The 21,926-nt window shown below is 34.7% G+C and overlaps 1 protein-coding gene and 1 long non-coding RNA gene across 3 annotated transcripts; one reads left to right on the forward strand and one right to left on the reverse strand.

Moving 5' to 3' along the window:
• Nucleotides 1-13,077: 13,077 nt before the first annotated feature.
• On the forward strand, nt 13,078-15,061 carry LOC146938575 (uncharacterized). Of its 2 annotated transcripts, XR_015031347.1 has the most exons (3): nt 13,529-13,570; nt 13,971-14,145; nt 14,708-15,061. It is a non-coding gene; the product is annotated as an uncharacterized LOC146938575 (long non-coding RNA). The 2 variants fall into 2 exon arrangements; XR_015031346.1 differs by having other exon boundaries at nt 13,078-14,145.
• A 2,182-nt stretch (nt 15,062-17,243) lies between these two features.
• Nucleotides 17,244-21,701, reverse strand: LOC146938576 (uncharacterized). The gene has a single exon (XM_085752515.1). It carries the CDS (start codon nt 20,731-20,733, stop codon nt 20,122-20,124), a length of 612 nt encoding a protein of 203 aa, XP_085608641.1. The 5' UTR covers nt 20,734-21,701; the 3' UTR covers nt 17,244-20,121.
• Between the last annotated feature and the right edge of the window lie 225 nt (nt 21,702-21,926).

A 21,926-nucleotide genomic window follows, 5' to 3' on the forward strand; every position in this document is an offset into this window, starting at 1 on the left:
ATGAAGAAGCTTGGATGTGGGGAGCCAAAACCAACAAGAATGACCATTACTTTAGCTGATCGGTCAATCTCTTACCCTTTTGGTATACTTGAAGATGTGTTAGTTAAGGTCAACGAGCTAGTATTCCCTGATGATTTTTTGATTCTAGACATGGCTGAAGATGAAGACATGCCACTCATTCTAGGAAGACCCTTCCTTGCAACTGGTCGTGCTTTGATTGATGTTGAAATGGGCCAGCTTATGTTTAGATTCCACAATGAGCAAGTGGTGTTTAATATTTTTGAAGCCATGAAACATCGAGCTGAAAATCCTAAGTGCTACCGGATTGATGTCATTGAGGAGATAGTTGAAGATGATTCTCGTGAACCTCAACCAACACAACCTATGGAGAGAAAACTTGTTAATTCTATAGAGAATGATGAAGATATTGAAGATGTTGAGGTGAAGGAGTGTGTCAAGCAACTTGAGGCAAGCAAACAACAAATGCAGCCACCGCCACTTGAAAACATACTTGGTGAAAAATATGGGGGATCGGAAACCTTGAACAATGAAAAAGAAAAAAATCCAGAGTTAAAAGAACTCCCTCCACACTTGAAGTATGTCTTCCTTAGTGAGGATTTTTCAAAACCAGCAATCATCAGTAATACATTGACACCTTTAGAGGAAGAGAAACTAATGAGGGTGTTGAGAAGCAATCAAGGAGCATTGGGATGGAGTATTTCTGATCTAAAGGGTATTAGTCCAGCCTATTGTATGCACAAAATACATATGGAGGCTGAATACAAACTTGTAGTTCAACCTCAAAGGAGACTAAATCCAACAGTGAAGGAGGTGGTTAAGAAGGAAGTGTTAAAGTTGCTCGACGCAGGCATGATTTACCCTATTTCTGATAGCTCTTGGGTAAGTCCTGTTCATGTGGTGCCTAAAAAGGGAGGAATGACTGTGGTGGCTAATGAAAAGAATGAATTAATACCCACACGCACCGTCACCGGTTGGAGAATGTGTATAGATTACTGGAAGCTGAATTCCACAACAAGGAAAGATCACTTTCCATTACCATTCATGGATCAAATGCTAGAAAGGTTGGCTGGCCAAGCCTTTTACTGCTTCTTGGATGGGTATTCAGGGTATAACCAGATTGCGGTGGCTCCGGAAGATCAAGAAAAGACTGCCTTCACTTGTCCTTTTGGTATATTTGCTTATAGGAGGATGCCCTTTGGGTTGTGTAATGTGCCGGCGACCTTTCAACGGTGTATGCTCTCCATCTTCTCTGGCATGATAGAGAAGAACATTGAGGTATTCATGGACGATTTTTCTGTGTTTGGTAAGTCTTTTGATCAATGCTTGTTTCACTTAAATGTTGTACTTAAAAGATGCACCGAAACGAACCTTGTTTTAAATTGGGAAAAGTGTCATTTTATGGTTAACGAAGGTATAGTTTTGGGGCATAAAATAAGCGCTAAAGGCATAGAAGTGGATCAAGCAAAGATAGAGGTTATAGAGAAACTTCCCCCACCTGTTAATGTTAAAGGAGTTAGGAGTTTCTTAGGGCATGCCGGTTTCTATCGGCGTTTTATAAAAGATTTTTCAAAAATTTCTAAGCCCCTTTGCAACCTCTTGGTCAAAGAAATTGATTTTTATTCTGATTCTGAATGTTTAAATGCTTTTTCTTTGATTAAAACCAAGTTGGTGACTGCACCGATAATCATTGCACCCGAATGGGATTTACCTTTTGAACTTATGTGTGACGCAAGTGATTATGCTGTTGGTGCAGTCCTAGGCCAACGAAAGAACAAATTTTTCCATGCAATTTACTATGCAAGCAAGGTTTTAAATGAAAATCAAGTTAACTATTCCACTACTGAAAAGGAATTGCTTGCAGTGATATTTGCATTGGAGAAATTTCGTTCTTATCTAATAGGCTCCAAAGTCATTGTTTTTACAGATCATGCAGCCCTTAAATATCTCTTGACAAAAGGGGATTCGAAGCCTCGACTGTTGAGGTGGATCCTTTTATTACAAGAATTTGACCTGGAGATTCGTGACAAGAAAGGAGTGGAGAATGTGGTAGCTGATCACCTCTCAAGGTTGGAAAATGAGGAGGTGACAAAGAAAGAGAAGGCCATAACGGCCGAATTCCCGGATGAAAAGCTGATGGCCGTTGAAGAAAGGCCTTGGTTTACCGACATGGCGAATTTTAAGGCCGGTAACATAATTCCGGATGACATGGAGCAGCACCAGAGGAAAAAGTTTTTCAAGGATGCAAACCACTATTTGTGGGATGATCCTTATTTATTCAAGGTAAGTGCTGATGGTTTGATTAGACGTTGTGTTGCAGGTACAGAGGCTACTAGTATCATGTGGCACTGCCATAGCTCAGCTTAAGGGGGCCACCATAGTGGAGAAAGAACCGCTGCAAAAATTTTGCAAAGTGGCTTCTGGTGGCCCACTCTCTTCAAGGATTGCCAAGAGTTCGTAAAGAGGTGTGATGAATGCCAAAGAACAGGTAGTATCTCAAAGAGGAATGAAATGCCCCTAATTGGAATCATTGAGGTTGAACCTTTTGATTGTTGGGGCATAGATTTTATGGGACCATTTCCCTCCTCTTACTCTTATCTCCATATACTTGTGTGTGTTGACTATGTTACCAAGTGAAGTGATACCATGTGTTTCTAATGATGCTAAAACTGTGGTTAATTTCTTGAAGAAGAATATTTTCACTAGGTTTGGAACCCCTAGAGTTTTGATCAGTGATGGGGGGAAGCACTTTTGCAACAATCTTCTTGAAACTGTGCTTAAAAAGTTTAACATCAAACATAAAGGTGCAACTCCCTATCATCCTCAAACGAGTGGTCAAGCGGAGGTTTCAAACCGTCAGTTGAAACAAATTTTTGAGAAAACTGTAGCGTCTTCTAGGAAGGATTGGTCTAGGAAGTTAGACGACGCTCTTTGGGCATATAGAACTGCGTTTAAAACGCAGCTTGGGATGTCCCCTTATCAGTTGGTTTATGGAAAGGCTTGTCATCTCCCAGTTGAATTGGAACATAAAGCTTATTGGGCTATCAAAGCCCTAAATTTTGATCAAACTTTAGCTGGAAAGAAAAGGTTGTTAAAACTTAATGAGCTAGAGGAGATGAGATTGCGTGCGTACGAGAACGCCGTAATTTACAAAGAGAGAACTAAGAGGTATCATGACAAGGGGTTAGTGAGGAGAGAATTTTATATTGGACAACTTGTTTTGCTGTTTAATTCAAGGTTGAAGTTATTTCCCGAAAAGTTAAAATCCAAGTGGTCCGGATCATTCGTGATTGTAGACATGACTCCCTATGGAGCTGTGGAGCTGAGTAAGCCTGATGAACAAGAGACTTTCAAGGTTAACGCACAAAGGCTGAAACCATACCTTGGAGGTGAACTCCCAAAGAATAGAGCGGGAGTGGTGTTGAATGATCCTTAGGGGTCATCATAAGTCAAGCTAGTGACGGTAAAGAAGCGCTGGATGAGAGGCAACCCATCGGATTTAAATCCGCTCAGGTATTGTTTATAGTTATTTATTGCATTTTCATAAAACAAAAACAACAAAAAAAAGTATTTTTTTAAAAACAGCTGAAAAAGAAATTTTTTCTCTAAGTCATGACCAACGTGGCACGATGGTTCTTCATCGTGGCACGTTTTGAGAGTTGCTTCAACATGGTTCGCCACTGGAATTTTCGTGGCACGAACCCTCTCAAAACATGGCACGTTTGCTGGAAGAACTATGAACGTGGCACGATGGGACTATGAACGTGGCACGTTTCTGCCCAGAACTATGATCGTGCCACGTTCTCCTGCATCGTGGCACGTGAGTGGGAAGTTTTGAAATCATTTGACCGTTACAAATAGCTTCATGGCACGACCTGAACCAAACGTGGCACGATGATCCTTTGCCTATATATACATGCTTCACAAATTTCTCACCATTCTCATTTTCCCTACCAAAACTCTGCCCAATTTTCGTCTCACTCATCTTCAACCTCAAAAATTCGTCCCTGACAAACATATAATCATCTCCATCTCCCTCACAAACATCTTAACCAATCAACAACACAAAATCTTTAACCTTTTTCCATAAATTCAACCTAGCCTTTTTTTTCACAAACCCTAACCTCAAATCTTCATCTTCCTCAATCCCAAAACATCCAAACCATCTAACCTAACTCCACAAATGGCCTCAGCATCCAACAAACGCTCCAGAACAACCCACAGCACCCAATCAACCCAACCACCACCTGAACCCACCTATGAGAAATTTGAGGATGACGAGCATGCAGAGAGGTTTGAAAAGATCAAGAGGTTTAAGTTTTCTGGTGAAAGGAAGTTTGATTTCTTCAATCTTCAGAGGTATCCTCAATTTGAAACAACTATAAGGACACTTGGGTGGAAGAAATTGAACGACATGGTTGAAAAAGAAAGCAATCGCACCATCGCTCTTGAGTTCTTTGCTAATGCATTTGGAGATGAGGATAATGTGGTTTATGTCCGTGGGAAGCAGGTTGATTATAGCCCTAGAGCCATCAATGCATTTCTAGGGCTAAAGCCTCCAAGATAGTGTCACGTGGAAATGAGGAGATCAAAGAGCTCGAATAATTTTCCTTCTGATGATGTGCTTCAGCAAATCTTGCAGGAAATTGGCGAAGAGGGTGTTGATTATGTTAGGTCCAGAGCTACTGGGTTTCCTACTAGGATGGATGTGGTGGACCTCAAGCCACAATACAAAGCTTGGGCTTCATTCATTCATTCTACCTTAGAAAGTGTTTCTGCTACATCTGAGTTGCCTATGGAGAGGCTGTATATTCTGGAGGCCATTATCTTTGGCTATGGGATAAATGTTGGGCGACTGATCAATTTGAGTCTTAAGGAAATGGCAAATTGTGGGACTTCGGTGCATTTAGGGCACGTTTGCTTGATTAATGCTTTGTGTAAGAAAGAGGATGTCCCGGAGGAGCTTGGAGACATCATGCTTAAGTCAAAGGGAGCTATTGATGATACCGCCATGGTGAAGTTCGAGAAGAAGAAGGGTTGTGAAGGACCACCGGTTCAGAGAGAGCGTGGAGGACCATCTCAGGCACAGCCTATGCAGGAGGATGCGCCTCAATACCCACCACTACACCCGATGATGCTGGATTACTTAGAAGGTATGGCTTGCTGGGCTCAAGATACATCATCACAGCTGTATGTGGACGGTCCTTACTTTGGAGCGGAACTTTCTCTTGCTGCTGATCAGCACCGTCAGAGGTCGCTGCAGAGCAATGCTTTTGACTGGTTTGGCACTGAGGCCAACATGGAGGACTACTTTATGGAGCAGAGGAGACGTGCTGTTGAGAGAGAGGGTCGTCTTCGATCCGACTTCGCTCGTGGGAAGGCAGCTAGTGATCAGAGCGTGAATGAGTTTTATGCCGGCTTGCAGGGTGATCCGGAGGCCACTGATGATGATGAGCAGTGATGGACTTGGAGTCCAATTTTATTTTTCAGCTTTCTGTATTTTGTTCCTTTTATTTTGATGTACTTTTTATTCCGTTTGAACATTATGTTGGTGTGTCGTTGTTTAAACTTTATTGCCCCCCGTTTGTGATGCTTTCCTTTGTTTATTATTGATGAATCTGTTTGTTTGTGGAAATTTATCAATCTCATAACAGTGCTATACCAATGATATGCAAAAGAGTTCAAGGAGGATGATGCCTAATTACTTCAAAGGGAAGTGTTCGGCAAAGGAATTAGGTAGCCACAACTCCCAGATATCTCAACTTGTAAGGTCCATAGCCAAATTTTTATTTTCCAATTTTACATATAAGAGTGTTCCATGCAACTGCTGTTTCTAGAACTTGCGATATTTCTCTATTTGTTGATTGGTCTTGTTTTGTACACACTAAGGCAAAGTGCTTGGTACCTTGAGCCTACCTTGATTTATGCATTATTTATCCTTTGTAAAGCCAATTTGAGCAATTAGGTATAGATCTTTTGTTCGATGACGAGCCATGTTACAAACCTAGAAGGCCTTAGGAATGAATGTCCCATTTATTGTTTGAAGTAAGCTCTTTAGGTTATGTGAATGTTCAAGTTTGGGGTTGCTTCTGGAATTAGCAACTTACTAAGTTTGGGGTGGGGGTACTAGAGAACCAAGAGAAAAAAAAAATTGCTAAAATCTATATTTTATCTCTTGAAAAGCACTTGAAAATGTGCAGAAAAAATATGAAATGAATGAAAAGAATAGAATCTGGTATATGAGACCAACAATGTTTATATGTCTCAAAAGAATAAAGTTCTCTAGTACTCTTCTATGTTCAATTTGAAAGGAAGGATTGGTTTTCTGTGTTGTTACCAAAGATATCCAAGTAGTATGAGCTTAACTTCATTGTTTTATAACACTACTTCCCAAATTATATCCACCTTTCACCTAAGCCCCGTTATAACCCTAAAAGACCTTAAAAGTGTGTACTTGACTCTGACTTTGATTGACAGTTTAGAAATTTTTCAAGCTTATGGTAATACAGCAGACCTGCATGATGATTGTGTGACCCTATTCAAACAATTGCGTGGGGTTGTGGATTTGGAGGTAAGAGCTAGGCATCCGGTACATCATTACACCGGAAAGGAGTGAACTTTTTAAGCATATCATTGGTTGGTAAGTTGTTATCTCACTGCGATTTTTCCATTTGCAAATTGGATTCCTTGAGGACAAGGAATGGTTTAAGTTTGGGGTTGTGATGACAGTGCATCAACATTAGTTTTTAAGTCATATTGAGGTCTTTATTATAGCATTTAGAGAGTCAACTGCAATGAATTCATGGTGAAATCAAGCCAAAACAGGAACAAGAGCTCAAGAGAAGAAACTTTGAGAAACCAAGGAAAATTGCCTAAGAATGAAGCATCGTGCCACGTTTGGTGACTATCGTGGCACGTTGGATGAAGCGTGGGACAAAGGATTCAGCTCTGGAAATTTCGTGGCACGAAGCGATATGCAACGTGCCACGATGGGTGATTTTGTCTGCTGCCACGTAGGATTAATGAAGCATCGTGCCACGACCAGCCCGTAACGTGGCACGATGATTGGCTTTTTCTGAAACCCTAATTTCTTTCTATAAATATCCAGCTGCTAGCAAGGGTTTTGGTACTGATTATTATTGCGATTTTTAGCATTGAGGACGACAGAAGACCAAGGAACGAGCCCTGAATCTCATACCAACACCCCGTTGGTTAGATTTATGTATGTTTTCTCTTGTTATTTCTTATGATTGTTTAGCTATGAGTAGCTAAACATTTAGTTTGGTTAAGCCATGATGAAACTATTGTAATATATGATTTTGTAGTTGAACTCTCTCTATAATCAATGCTATTCAGTTTTTATTCAGAATTACTTGTGTTTATTGCTTTTCATGTTATTGTTTTGTATGACTACTAGCCCTAGCTTCTTGCAATCACATGAATTGATCTTAGGAATTGAATGACTACTAGCCCTAGCTTTTAATCCTAAAATAGTAATTTTGTTTAACTCAACACTAGGAGCCTAGAGAAGGAAATTGAGGGTTATGATACATGAATTAACGTTCCAATATTGCTTCCGCGGTTATTCAATCAAGTTAAGAGATTAATAGGGTTATAACTTAGGAAAGGGTTTTGAGTCAAGAGATTGATCAAAACCACTTAGTTAATTTATCGTAAAAACTGAGTAGTAATTAAGAATAAAGAGAGGTAGACTTTTCATATAGAGCAATAGCGGATTCACCGGCTTAACCATTCATCTCAATATAATTTTCTCTCGCACTTTTTCTATTTTAATTAAGTCTGATAAAACCAAACTTTTCTGCCTAGAGCAACCAAATACAAACTTTACACAACCTAACGTATAACGTGCTTGCTATGATTGAAATTAACACAGTCCTTGTGGATCGATATTTTTTACTACTTCGGTAGTTTTTGGTACACTTGCCAGATATCTATCAAGAAGCAATAACTAGATTTATTTTTTCTTGTGCTTTGAATTTCGAGGACGAAATTCTTTTAAGTTGGGGAGAGTTGTAACGCCCTCCTTTTATTTATATATTTTTATTAAGTTAGAATCTATTTATGTGATTTATTTTATATATGTGAGGTGTTAGTATTTTATCATGTGGCATTATTCTATTATTTATTAGAATATGAGAATTATTAGTGTAAGTAGAATTGGAGGTTAGAATAGAAGGAAAAATAAGTTATTGGGTCTAAATAGATTTAGGAAGAGTGAGTAGTATTATAAATAAGGAAGCTTAGTTAGAAAGAGTTTTTACGTTAAACCGCTTTTTGGAGAAAGAGGAGAAAGAGGAGAACTCAGAGAGAGAACCCTAGGAACGAAGAACGCTGCTTTTGATTTCAGAAAAACTATCTAAGGTAAGGGTGAGACTATCTTTCACTAATATTAGGTCTGTGAATCATTAGATTGCATCTAACATGCTTTAGGATGAGTTTGTAAGGGGGAGTCTCTATTCACCATAAGGGTTGTATAATCATGTGGGTAGTGAAGAATGTTGTTTTCTATTGTTTTTCACGATCTTTTAGTAAATTGATGTTAAATTCGTGCTATTTTATGTTGCTTGTAATTATACATTTGATCTTTCTTTTCTGAATTATGATGTTTTGCATCCGTGATACTTTTGTTATATTATTTTGAGTGAATTTCGATTTACGAGACTAAGATTAGATTTTTGTGAGAATTGGTTTGTGTGGACTATAAAACTTTGATCCAGAATCTGAATCGGTTCTTTTCTTCGGTATACCTAAATTACCATACAAGTTAATATTCACTTTAATTTTATGTGTATATGTATGTGGCTTTCTCTTACTATCACAATGATAGGATTTCATCTCTTCATGAAAATTGGTTTTTCTGGTTTGTTTTCAATAGCCGTAATTTTGTGATCATATATGCGACATAGCAGGTTATATTTAAGCAAAGAACAATATAAGCCTTACCAATTCAATTAACCTTAAGAGCTCATAAATATCATTGCTTATGTGATCTATATTTTCCTTCTATATGCATTTATAGTTTCGGCTACTTATAAGTATAGCAGCTCATAAAAATAAAAGAGAATTTTGCTATGTTTTGAGACATTGTTTAGGCCACGTACACTTTTAGTGCTTTTTAAATTATTTAATAAAGGTAAAACAATGATACAATGTTTATTATTATGTGTAATTTTAATGATGTGTTATTTAACGATGTGTAAATTATTAGGTATTTGATATTGTGTAAATGAATTATTTAGCAAAGTGTAATTGATGAATTATTTGATTAATTGTAGTTAGTGAACTATTTGAAGATGTATGATTTAAAGATGTGTTACGTAAAGATGTGCTATTTAAAAATGTTTGATTTAAAGATGTGTTATTTGAAGATGTGTGATTTAAAGATGGGTTATATAAGGATGTGATCTTGTTATTTATGCACTATATGTGTTAATTATAATGCTTATGATGATGTGATGTTTAAGATGTTGTTGATTATCATTTGATGCTGTATTTATATGCTGCATATACTGCTGAGTCTTATTTAAGATGTAAGTGTCGGTCTAAGTCAAGAAGTTATAAGAGATGTTCATGATGTTGTCTAAGTTGTAGGAAGATTGAGTCCATTGCATACTCATTAAAGATGGGGGCTTGAGGCCCGGCAGCTTAATGCTCAAACTACGTTGGGGGCTTTAGGCCCGGCAGCTTTATGCTCAAACTACGTTGGGGGCTTTAGGCCTGGCAGCTTCATGCTCACTTGTTGAAGAGCCTAATTACGCTCATATATGTTGCTGAATGGTACCACATGCATTTGCATATCAAGAAGTTTTTACGAAGGTTTAAGATGTTAAGAGTTGCATTGTCAAGTTGAGTCGCATCGTCTAGTCAAGTGTTGAGTTGAATAAGATGTCTGATGATTTTAAGATGATGTTTGCTTATGTTTTAAAGATGATATTTGATTATGAATTTGAATATGAAGTTGTTTATGAATTTGATTATGAAGTTGATTATGATAATGCTATGTTTGATAATGCTATGATGTTTATGATTAATAATTGACGATATGTGATGATGTTTGTGATTAATATATGTGATGATGTTCGTGATTATTATTTGATGATATAAGATGAAGTATATGACTAATGTAGGAGATTAATGATGCTAGTTAATGAAGTTTAAGATATGTTAATGATATTTAAGTTGTTAAATGTAATATATGATTTATAAGCTTGATATTATTGTTTGAGAAATCTCACCCCTTCTGCTTGAAAATGTTGTTCTTCGTATGGGTAACTTGCAGGTAATCAAAATTAGCTGCGGTCGTGGGTGACTATATCTCACTGTGTCCTTAGGTGCTCTGATACGTAACGGGATGGGGATTTTGATACTATTTTCTGTTCCTTTACGTATTGCCTTTTTGAAGTTTAAGAATTATTATTGAATTAAGAATTTATGAGATCATTTAAGATGAGGCCTGCGTGCCAAGACTATTTTAGATGTTGAATTAATTCCGCTGTGAGATATTAAATAATTTGTTGATTGAATTTGAAGGATAAATATTAATTTATTTCATTTATGATTTTTAAGAATTGTAACATTCCGTTTTGTGATGAAAAACTCTGATAATTGTTATGAAATTTTTACGTTGGGAAAACGGGGGGTTACAATATCATCTTCATGAACATGATATTGGCTGATGAGAAGATATATTATATAAATCGATTGTATAAATAAATGATCCTTTTTTCAAGTTGCCACTACGATAACATATACTATGGTTTATGTTAATGACATGTTATTTTTTGTTTAGCGAGGACGGATCCATGCCACAGTTCGTAAGTTACTGGTGCCAACGATTCAAGGAATGGTTGAAGAAGGAGGAACATATAAGCTAGAGAATGTCATGGTAGGATTTTATATGCTACCATTTCATTTTGTTATGTATAATATAAAACTTCTATGGGCTATGTATGGTTACATTTTTTCCATTGATTCGATTAACTTCTATGTGGTAGGACCCGTGCGATAGCACAGGTCAATGGTCTAGTTTTGTTAAGTCTACAGCAACTTAACCTAATTTTTCCCTCCACTAATCCCTTATATTAGGTTTGCAACAACTCAATCCTAAAATTTTGGCTCTAAATTTGCATCATTAAATGCTAATCCTCAACCCTAAAATTTTGGCTCTAAATTTGCATCATTAGTTTGTGATTATCCATGCTACCTCAACAAAAACTCTAATATTTTACTCTTTTTTTTCTTTACCTATCCATTATTTTTCTCGAGGTTCATTCCCATTAAACCTTTCTCTCTTCCTTCTTTGTTTTGAATGTCAAACATGCTCTGATTATTTTTTTAATGTTAATTAATAGTAAAAAAGATCTCAAAATTATTGAATGTCAAAATCATTTTTATTTAAATTTGTTACAAACATGGTCTATGAGGTTGTTCGTTATAACTTTTAAAAAAGATCACTTTGAAGAGCATTATTTCTCTTTGTTATTGTTTTTTTTTTAAAACCAGGATCTAAAAAAAAATCTAAAAACAATTTCAAATTAAAAGATATTAAGATTATGTTTTTTATGGGAGGGGGGAGAAAATAAGTATCAAAAGATTTTTTTTGACAAAAAATAAGTATCAAAAGATGAAAGTAATTTTGGAACAAAAAATTCGAATACGATACATAACGAATTTCACCCATCCTTAATTATATGTCTAACCCGGGCAACGCCGGGTAAATAAACTAGTAAGTTGATTAATTTAGTTAAAATGTTTGCATGATGTTTATGTCATAGTTTAGAATTTTTAGGGTTATTTTTTATTTTGGTGTTTTATATTTATTTTTTTATTTTAGTTTTTAAATAGATTTACATGTAAGAGTATGTGATTTATTTTAAGATTAGATATAAGTTGAATAATTTTGTTATATCTTAATATCTATCTATATATAAAAGTTGTCCCAAGCCAATTTTGAAGCCCTAATTTTTCCAAAACCCTAATGGCTACAATTACTGTTTTACCCTAACTAAATCGTTAATCTATCTATCTATAAAAGTTAATCCGAAAGCTTATTTTAGCCCTAATTTTGACCTAAACCCTAATGCTTAAATTTACTGTTTTAACCCTAATGCTTAATTCCAATTTGTTTAACCCTATTAACCCTAATTTTTCCAAAACCATAATGGCTACAATTACTGTTTTACCCTAACTAAATTGTTAATCTATTTATCTATAAAAGTTAATCCGAAAGCTTATTTTAGCCCTAATTTTAACCTAAACCCTAATGCTTAAATTTACTGTTTTAACCCTAATGCTTAATTCCAATTTGTTTAACCCTATTAACCCTACTTTTTTTGTTGAAACAAATCGGCCAGATCACACCTAATCTCCTACTAAACAGATAAACATAAAATAAAATAAAATAAAGAAATAACAAATCGCTCCTAATTTTCGTAAACAGATAAACAGATATAAAAATTGTTTCCTACCTATTCTTATGCATAGCAAAATCGCTCCTTTGCTTAACAAAATCTCCTATTTTCCTACCTTCTCTCATACCAATCGCTCCTGATTTTCCTAAACAGATAAACAGATATCAAAATCGTTTCCTACCTATTCTCATGCAAAGCTAAATCGCTCCTTTGCCACATCTGTGTCTTTTCCACTTTCATTGTTGTCTTTCTCCTCTCATCACTTCCCTTCGCCAATGCTCTCGGTTCCGGCACCACCCTTGCCGTCAACTCCATCGCCACCGTCTATGGCTTCGGATCATCACAGCAAACTCATAACATCAGTTGCTACCGCCACGGTCAGTTCTTTTTCTATATCTCTCTCTACACGATATGTTGCCCTCACCATAGCCAACCCAATTGGCTTATGATTTCCCTCTTTTTTCCCTTTAATGAAATGCGGTGTATATGTTTTTTTGGTAGATCTGAAATCACATCTTTTTTAATTTTTGGTTGACGTTATTTTTCATTGTATCGCAGCTGGTTGTTTTTGTTGAGATTAATGGTGGAGCTGAAATTCCTTTCCGTCTCAGTAGAGAAGGTAGGTTTGGCCACTACTATTGATTTTACATGGATTTCTTTTAGCATAATGTTTCTTCAATTTTTCAATTCCAACTCTTTAAATTGGGGATCCTTTGATTTTCTTTATCCCACAACAAGTTTGGCTGTTTTCATTTTTTCTTTTGTTCTAAATTATCTCTCTTTTGTTCTCTATTTATGCGACTACACCACTTAGACTAGAAGTCACTTCCTTCACAGATTTTGTACTGATAAAAAATATAATGTGAATTTACTATGATATGACATTAATTTGATGTTAATTTGCTATGTCCATGACTAAGTCATATTTAGTTTCATTAATTTTCTTCTTATTTCTTGATTTTTTTTTTAAGATGCTTCTTAGTTATTGAATTAGTTGTAAAGAATTGGACCCTAATTATGTAGTGATTTTTTTAGATTCTTGGCAACGGATATGTATTTGGGAGATGGGAATATTGTGGCAGTGCTACAACAACCGGTAGGTGAGTACTGTAGGGAACCAGGTACTGAAGTTCTTTCCATTGAAATTACTCTTATTTAATTGTACATATGTTTAGTGCTCCAAGCTCCTAAAACACTATGATGATTCAACGGATTTTATATTTGGTATGATTGCTATCAACTATTACTAAATTCAATTGGATTAGTTTTTGTGTCAATACCTGCGGTGGATCTTATCATAAGATTTCGTGCATAGTTATAAAAAAGGAAGTTATTCTACATAATGCAGTTGTATATAAGTTTTATTGTTTATGTAATTATGTTAATTTTTTATTTATTTTTTCTATCTCATCGGAATGAAGCTTTAGTTGGTCTTATGTTGTTATGTTTCTATCCATTGAATAAACTCCTACACAATTTCCATTTCACCCGGTATGTTGGGATAAACCTTTGATTAAGCAGGCTTCATTGTGACATGAAAGATTGTAAACTTCACTACTGTCTTCTAGAGGTAACCTAAGAATATAAAACTCTACTCTTGATATTAAGTGGGACAAGCAACTGGTTTTGTGGCCTTAGTGATTTTTCTGCTTGGAGTTTTGTGGTTGCCCATTAGCAGGTTCGCAGAATTGTTAAGGTCGGTTTTGTTTTCTTCAAGTTGGTTTCAGATGTTATGGCACAATTATGTATTTTTTTTAGCTTTGCTACTCCAGTTTTGCATCTCTTTATGTTGAAGTCATTGTCGTAATATGAGAATGATGCTTGATTATATTTTGCTTTCTTTAGTCTTTAGATATACATTGATGAATAATTTGGAGGCTTATTACTTATCATGTTTTTTGGTTCCTGTAGGAATTTTGGAAGTTGTTTTGATGTATTTTACTTTTTCACATGCCCTGAGTTTTTCATGTCTCGATAGAGAAAAAATATATGATAATAGAGTATGTTGTTTTTACCCTGACATATCACAACCAAAACCTGGCATAATGTGGTCAACTAAAGCTATATTTGATGAGATGCTCTACATGTTTTCTTTAATCTTATTGTTTTTGACATGTTTTCTTATACAAAAAAGGGGAAGTCAAGTCATGATAGTTTGGTCATTTTGCCTTTGATTTAGCCTGTCTTCGAGTTGGAGTTGCTCTGTCTGAGTAGTGTGTTGTAGTTTTTGCAGTGTTGATATATGCATACTGTTTCAGGATTTTGGTTGCTGTATTGTATCTTCAGTGGGGAGTTGATGTATCAATCAAGAGAGACGTAGCTAGCAGACTATCCATATCACTGTTTTTCAGCTTGCCGAATTCATTTAGACTGTTGTATTTTGTGAGAGGTGCCTTATAACTGTGCAACTCATGCTTCTCTGTGGCAGAAGTTGCCTCTGTATAGTTTGCTGAGTATAAGTGATCAAGTTTCTTTCAATTGAGGCAAATAATGTGTCTTGATGAATTTTTTAGTGGCTTTGGTGTTATAACACTCTTTTTCCCACATTCTAATGGTGTAAGTCCGTGACCAACTTATTGGTGTTGAATACTTATGTAAACTATAGTTATAGTTATGCTGAAATATTCTAATACATTAATTTTACTAACTATATAAAGAACAACCATCAATTCTCCTAAAAAAGTCATATTGTTTTAAGCCAAGAGCACTCCCACGTGATTTTTTATAGTGAAGTGATGTCATCTTGGATCAGCGGCTTTCACACTCTTATAAGGGTTCTATTGTTGTCTGATGTATCAAATTATTTATTTTTTAACAGCAAGTGAAGTATCAATTTATTTCCAAGTTTTCAAAAACTACAGGTTTTGCATATTAGGTATGTTCCTAATCAATTGGCACACTTTTAGTAAAATTGAAAGAGAATAAAGAGTAAAATACAATTGTATTCCACTGAAGTGTGTTTATGTCACATTACTAATTCAATCTTAAAAATCATAAATCACTGATATTGAACAATGCATTAATAAGCTTCTTAGACACACTTTTGCGACAAGCTATTGGTTTTTTTTTTTTTTTTGAAACAGCAAAATAAGCTATTGGATGTATAGAGAGTGAACTGAATTGGATCACAGAGGAAACAATCAAACATGTGGAGGACATTAATATGATTAAGTTGTGATCAAGTTGTCTAAAAAATATCAAGTAGTGATCATGTTCCTATTACCCCATCCAGCAAAAACTTATAACTTAGACTACATTTGTAAGATAAAATCTTATATTAGTGTAAAGTTGTGATAAATTTATTTTGTTTCATGCCATACATGTTAGTCGCAACTAGCAATTTAAAAATCATTTGTTCAAAAATAATCTTCATCTATATCAGACCCGTGCGATAGCACGGGTGAAAAGTCTATCGCACGGGTGAAAAGTCTAGTATAATACTAAGGTTCACAATGCATGCTCATTGTGAAACCCTAAACCTAATCCTGCCTTTTTTGAGAGGTTTAAAAAAACTTTCTGAAAAAAGTCTCTGCAGGGAGTTGAACTCGCAACCCATAGCCTCCATCCAAGCACTTTAACCACTTGACCAGTAGCTATTTTAGTGTTATAATTTCGCTTCCACTAATACATATGTCATGTTGCCCTAAACCCTAGATTCCTAAGCGTGAAATCCTTTACCCTAATCTATTTAATTCTGATTTTTGAGTTCCAAATTTAACTATAGTGGATAATTATGATTGAAATGCACACAGCCACAGTCTTTTGGTTTTCTCTATTCTGCAGTGAATTCCTTGCCGTTACAAAGGCTGGTTTCTACCAGTTGAGGAGTTTTGCTCTCCTTTATAAACAACATATACATCTCATTTTTTCCTTCTCTTTTCTTTTCTTACCATTCAAACGTCTCTCTCTCAGCCTCTCTCTTATGGATCATTTTCACCATTTCTGCCATTCATTCTTCTTTCATTTCTGTCACCTTCTTCCATTTTTCTTCCAAAATCATCAACTCCATATCCACTCTAATTTCTATCCACAACTCAATCATCATATCTATAACAGACGACGAAGAAGAAGATTTGAGGAAGACAGAGACAAGAAGATCATTACGGCAGTAACTTTTTGAATCAACTCTCTATTTCACAAATCACAATGGCATTAAGATGCCTCAAATCACAAATTTGACCATCAATAAAGGTAATGGATTTGTTCTTTCTCAATTTATAATTCAATTTCTTTTTTCTTTTTTCTCATTTGGATTTCAATTTAATTGACGACTCCGTTATTAGTTATACTATTTCAATTTGTCTTTGGAATGGTAATGTATTGTTACTTTATTTTTGCAGATCCATTGTCTATTATGAGTTTTCTTTTTATTAGAAAGTTTCATTGTTTATATTTTTATTCCATTCTTTTGAATGTAATTTATTTTCATGGTTGATGGAGTTTAATTGCTACTATTGAAAGCTGTTTATAGTGATTTATGATTTTTGATTGCTGGTTATTATTATTATGGAAAGTTTTTATCCTCCTGATTGGTTTTTAACATTCTGTGACCATTGATTGAAGTTTATAAAAACAATTTTTTGGTTGGTGTTTCTATTTCTTAGTAGTGGAACTAAAGAAAAGACAATAAACTTGATTGTTGTTCCCTGTTTTCCAAATGAAGGATTTAAACTTGATTGCTTCATAATGCCCATAGATAGATCCTTAATTAAGACACTTATGCATACTCGGGCATCTGTTTTTCCTATATTAAAATGGTAGATATGTGTCTGTGCCGATATTTTTCTTCTTCAATTTGAGCATATATTGAGAGTCAATATGTTTGCAGGTATCGACTTCATTCTTATGATGTACCTTACGTTTGGAGGAAGATGTTTGTATTGAAAAGCCACTGCAATTGAGAAGCAAATGTAATGATTGTCAGTGAAGTGTTCTTATGTTGTGGTTGTTGGTTGCTGGACGTGCCTGCTGTCCACCTGTTATATGTTTTTTTTGCTGTTTTCTGTTGTTGTCTGGCTGCTGCTTTGTGTAGATTGCAGCGGTTGCTGCTGCGTTTTTGTTCCTTCCTGGTGCGGCATCGGTTTGGTTTTTCGTGTGTTCCCCTTCAATGTGTTGTGTAATCTTATGGTGCGGAGCTATGGGAATGAAATCTGTGGAATCTTTGTATTTTTTCACCGCCTCTAAGCGTCTTGCTAGAGTTTCGGTTTCAATAATATTTGCCGATTAAAAAAAAGTATTTAACATTATTGGTCTCCATGAAAATAAATGGTGATTGAGAATCATATTCATCATGAATAAACAAGTAGGTTTTGATAGTCATTCTTTAACTTTTCAGCCATGCCAGTTACAAATAGAGTAGCAAAAGTGCTAGCTTTATAAGGACTTGATTTGTTATAATTATACTAGAATGGTAGTGTCATATAATTCTATAGTTCGAGTCTTAAATTGCTAATACATTGTGCTCATCATTGAAAACACGTTTGAGAGTTCCACAATCTTTTTAAAAGTTTAAATTGAATGGGAAGGACTTTATGAGATATATGGTAGGAAAGTCATTCAAAACATGTTTGAGAGTTCCACAATCTTTTTAGTAGAATGCCAAGAATTGGGTCCCTAAATCTGGAAATGCAACATATTTGTTTAGTTTTAGTTAGGTTTATCTTAATTTTAAATTCTTTATATTATTTTTAAATTCAGTTTGGTCATAATATAGTCTCATTTTATATTCAATTTAGTCCTAATGATCCTTTATTTTTTTTTCAAACTGATCTTTCGCTTCTATGACAAATTTAAGGATCATGAGTTGCGAGGATTGCAATTTCAAAAGGTAAACATTGTTGAACATGTGAGGGCCAAGGTGTCTTCTTGAGAGACTTCAATGATCTTTTGTTGAAGATAGATATTGACCTTTTTCCTGATTTATGTTTCTGGAGTTTTCATTCTTTACTACTATATGTTAATACTACATGTTTTCATTCTAAAGTTGTAGTATAAGTTTCCAGCATCATGGGTCCTAAAACACATGTTATAACAAATTTCAGGAAGCAAATCATTTGTATATTTTTTCAAAGACAGTATCATACATGTCCCAATTCATTTTTTGGACTTTGGAAAGGCTTGAAAGTGCAATAGACAAAGAAAAGGATTTACAGGAGAATGTTCAACGTTCAAGAGTGACATAAAAATGCTCTTTAAAAAAATTTCATGATGTATGATATATGTGGGAATAGGTCAGGCCGTTCGAAAAGGATTTACATTGTATATGATTGTAAATTTATATCAATGTAGTATTATTGTAAGACAAGATTCAGTATTTTATTGAGCATGAAGAAACCTACAATGGCTTCCATTTGTAGGTCTTAATTTTGCATTCCAACAAATAATTTTAATTTTTAAGAATATGTCACAATTTCAAAATATGTAAGCATCACATGATCGATCTCTTACTCTCTAACGTGATTTCTTATTATTTTTTGAAGATAGCTCATGTTGTGAATTTTTGTTCTCCCTTTTCCTTAATTATCATTTTAGCGTTATTTCCACCACTTTTTTTTTTTTTTTTTGCAAAAAATATAGATAGTTTATGTGAATATGTTTTTTTGCTCAAAATGATGACGTTAAAATTATTAGTTGCAGTTGTGCTATTAAAGTTTGCTTTTGTCTGCTATATTTACGATATATATGACCTGTGCGGCAGCACGGGTGGAAAGTCTAGTTTTACAGTATTTTTATGTTTTTTTTTTTTTTAGGGTAAAACATTTTAGGGTTATTTTTATGATTTTTAGGGTTTATGTAAAATTTACACTTCAAGTGTTAGATGAAATGTTTGAATGAGTTTTTCATTGATTGTTTTCAATTTTTTATTTTGTAGATTTGAAACAACCTCGTAGATTGAAGGTTCGGTGCCTTGGTGTAACTCAACCACTTGTAGTCGTAAGAGGCACAAAATTCAAACGATAAGAGTGTAATTTAAGTTCAACTGAGTCACCTAGTCGGTTTAGACAAAATGCGAAAAAACACGTTTGGAATGAAGTGAAGATGGAATTATTTCACCGGCTACTTGAAAAGACATTGAGGAAGATTATGTCCAAATATTCTGAAGGGCTTATTGGTTGATTAGATTTTAGACCAAGTCAAGCACAAGCTAAAGGAAAATATTAACAAACCAAAACAATAAAAATTGACCCCACAAATTCTAAGTGGCACATGGTAGTGACATTTCTATTCAAGTTCAATGCAAGTAGCCGTGTCCCTCACTCCAGGGTAAATAACTGACAAACTCTGGAGATAAATCTACATAGTACTATACTACAGAGCATGCATACTATATTATTTATGCTATTTTATGGGCCACAGATTGACGATGATGATAAGCATGTGCTTGGCTGTGAAAGATGCTTCGGGCACGGTAATGGTCATATTCGCAATGCCTTGATTCGTTATAAATATTTTCGCTATAAATAGCATCACCCCTAAACTAAATATAAGAAAATAATTTTTTATTGTGTATTTTTTGAATGGCTTATAAAAATTATATTAAAAAGATACAAGATAATCTCCATTAAAATATTATTCGATTATAATGCTAAAGGAACACAAAGGGTGTGTTTGTAAAAGAAAGTAAACCATAAATTAACTTATTGCTGATAAGGTAATTGATTATTGAAATTAATTAAATATGGGAAAAACCTGAAGCCACGGCTTCCGCAATGGTAGAGACAAAACTAATAGGATCTATTAAAACAACGTCGATTAATAACTTCACCACTAATTTGCCGGTAAATTTCATGAAAGTACGCTTTCTCCCTTTTGACCTCTTATTATTATTTTTATTCAAATTTTGAATAATCATATCATGGAAACACTTCACATGAACACAAGACCTTCCATCAGAATTAACTACATATGACCAACCTTCAAATTGGTTCCTCGCAACATGCATATTCTTACATTGAACACACTTTGATGGAACTTTATGACACAATGTCATTATAGCTTTTCCATCTTTACAAGAAATTTTATCTTGCAGCTTCAAACAACAAGGATGTAGAGCATAGTTTGTTTGGGAACAATAGTAGAAAAAACCTAACAAATCTTTTCCACAAGCATCACAGAATCCACCATTTCCTGCTTTCTCACATAACTTAAAAAAGCTTTTATTGTAAAATGGATGAACGGCATATGTAACACGTTCAGCACATTCTATATGGAGGATGTAATTGCAATTGCTGTTTTCACAGTGGTAACTAGATCCGTAACCTTGCTCTTTACAACCACTGCACATAGTGATTTTGCTTCAAACGTTCAGCTTCGATCATCACTCAAGTTCCGGTTTATCGGAGGAGACATCACACACACATATAAGAAATTAATTTAGTGCATGCCTTTTAAAAAAAGGCTTATGGAAGCTATACTAAAATGGTACAAGATATACACTCCATTACAAACATTCAATTTTCGAATGGCAAAGGAACACAGAGAAAACAAATGGGAAACCAAACAGCAATACTAAAATAGACCACAAAAAAAAAAAAAAAAGAGAAAAGAAAAGGTAACAAACAGAAAAAAACGACTACAAGTAAGAATTAAGAAATGCTAACAAAAGAATCTCTCACACACTCTTATTTAAAACACATTCTTCCGGTGGTTGAAATGAAAAAGATCTTCAACAAGAAGCAAGTACATTGGAAGTTTATGTGAAATTAATATCAACCAACGGAAAAGAGTTTCTAAAAAAAAGTATATCAGAAATTATATTGCTAGTATTTATTAATAATCACTCGAAAAAACCTGAAGACGCGGCATCCGCAATGGTATGGATAAGATTTCCAGGATCAACAAAAACTAGTAGTAAGGAAAACGCTAATCTGCCGAAGAAAACACGCTTTCGCATTCTCCTAGTTGGCCTATGTTCAACACATTCTGTATGGAGGATGTAAGTGCAATTGCTGTTTAAACAGTAGTAACAAGATCCACAACCTAGCTGTTTACAACCACTGCATATGTATGTTGGACATCCTGATTCTTTCCGTTGTAATGTGTGTTGATGATTATTATTCATGGATATAGATGTATACAATCTCTTTTGTGAATTTCGCTAAATATTTTAATGAGCGTTTAAGATTTAGGTAGTAAAATAATATTGTTTTAAAAAGCTTCTCAAATCATGTACTTATTTATAGTGATTTGCTACGACACACCTATTAGTTTTTACGTGGGAGTGTTTTAGCAAGCTACACCTTAAGGTGTATTTAACTACTTTTTAGTTATAACTTGCTAAAACTCACCTTCTAAAAAATAAATGGTTGTATCCTAGCAAATGTCTATAGAAGCAACGTGAAAGGATATATATAGAAGCAAAAATAACTACTTTGATTCCTTCACTCTTAAGTATGAGATTAAGGCATATATATATATATATATATATATATATGGAAGCAACGTGAAAGGATATTAGATATAGTGAGTTATCACAAA

The sequence above is a fragment of the Medicago sativa genome, chromosome 3 (genome assembly GCF_051527215.1).
Source record: "Medicago sativa cultivar Bolivia chromosome 3, Bolivia_mono, whole genome shotgun sequence".
Classification (NCBI taxonomy): Eukaryota; Viridiplantae; Streptophyta; class Magnoliopsida; order Fabales; family Fabaceae; genus Medicago; species Medicago sativa.

What these genes read in the sequence shown, in the direction of transcription:
- LOC146938576 (XM_085752515.1), bottom strand. Translation starts at nt 20,733, where the DNA reads ATGTGCAGTGGTTGTAAAGAGCAAGGTTACGGATCTAGTTACCACTGT.